The sequence below is a fragment of the Cynara cardunculus genome, unplaced genomic scaffold (assembly GCF_001531365.2).
Source record: "Cynara cardunculus var. scolymus isolate 2C unplaced genomic scaffold, CcrdV1 Un_Scaffold_12809, whole genome shotgun sequence".
Classification (NCBI taxonomy): domain Eukaryota; kingdom Viridiplantae; phylum Streptophyta; class Magnoliopsida; order Asterales; family Asteraceae; genus Cynara; species Cynara cardunculus.
The window spans coordinates 1-1,359 of NW_020208001.1; the positions used below are offsets into that span (position 1 = coordinate 1).

Genomic DNA, 1,359 nt, shown 5'->3' on the forward strand with positions numbered 1-1,359 from the left:
CCCTTCTCGTGGCCGCTCGCAGGTGTAGAGGTCAATCGCCCATTATCATTCCATGGAAGAAGTCTGCAAGTGATAAAGATCATATGGCAATTTATATCGGTGAGAAGATCTTTATCAAGAACTTCGGATTCTATGTCGATTGTATCCAAAATCGGGACTTTTTTCTTCATTATGCAGATTCTGATTTGCTAAAGGACGTGACGAGATACAGTCGACAAGAACTTGAAGTAGCTTGTGAAGATTTTAGCAACATTATCGGGTCGTCATCGGATAGCGTAGTCTACAAAGGAACCATGAAAGGTGGGCCGGAAATCGCAGTCATATCCCTTTGCAATCAGGAAGAACACTGGACCGCTTATCTCGAGCTCTATTTTCAAAAAGAGGTAATGGGAAATCGGGAAATCTTGTTTTTTCTTCATATGTGTTCTCAAGATTTGATCTTTTGGTCGTGTTTTGGATAGATCAGGTGGCGGATTTGGCGAGGCTAAATCATGAAAACATCGGTAAATTGATGGGATATTGTGTCGAAGCTACTCCGTTAACAAGAATGTTAGTCTTTGATTATGCTTCAAATGGGACGTTATCGGAGCACCTCCATTGTAAGTTTTCCGATTTAGGATTTATCAGATTAATTGCCGAGAAGTTTTATCGAACGATTTCGTTTTATTGTAGGCGAAGAAGGGTGCCAACTAAGTTGGACACGAAGAATGATGATCGTTATAGGACTCGCGAAAGGTCTAAAGTATCTTCACACGGAAATCGAACCGCCATTTACTATATCCGAGTTGAATTCTAGCGCGATTTATCTCACGGAAGATTTCTTGCCAAAGGTAAAAGCTTCAAACTTTCCTGTCAATTCGTACTTCGAGAACCGGTTACATTTTCGTTTTCTTTAAATGTAGCTAGTTGATTTCGAAAGCTGGAAAACCATTCTTACGAGATCGGGGAACAACTTTCGATCAATCGGCAGCGAAGGTGCCGCTATGTGTGTTCAACCAAGCTCGTTAGAAGAACGTCATTTGGATGTCGAGGGTAACATTTATGCATTCGGTGTACTTCTCTTGGAAATCGTCAGTGGACGTCCTCCAGTTTGCAAAGACAAAGGAGTACTAGTAGATTGGGTAAGGATTCTTGGAAATCATCCGCGGAAGTCCTCCAAGATTATGATGAATTGATCATAATGATTTGTTTTGATATTTCAAACAGGCTAAAGATTATCTTGAAGAACCCGAGAAGATGGCATTGATTGTAGATCCGGCACTGAAGCATTTCAGAGACGAAGATCTTGAAGCGATACGGGAAGTGGTCGCCATTTGCATTCATTTACGGCCTCGAGATAAAGTAAACATGGAAGAACTG

At 41.3% G+C, this 1,359-nt stretch overlaps 1 protein-coding gene across 1 annotated transcript; it reads left to right on the forward strand.

Moving 5' to 3' along the window:
- Positions 1 to 5: 5 nt before the first annotated feature.
- LOC112505602 (probable LRR receptor-like serine/threonine-protein kinase At1g63430) lies at positions 6 to 1,356 on the forward strand (the record flags this gene model as incomplete). Its single annotated transcript, XM_025109484.1, has 6 exons — positions 6 to 99; positions 178 to 383; positions 467 to 599; positions 673 to 830; positions 903 to 1,121; positions 1,207 to 1,356. Coding segments are annotated over 6 exons (960 nt in total), but the record flags the coding sequence as incomplete, so codon positions are not given.
- Between the last annotated feature and the right edge of the window lie 3 nt (positions 1,357 to 1,359).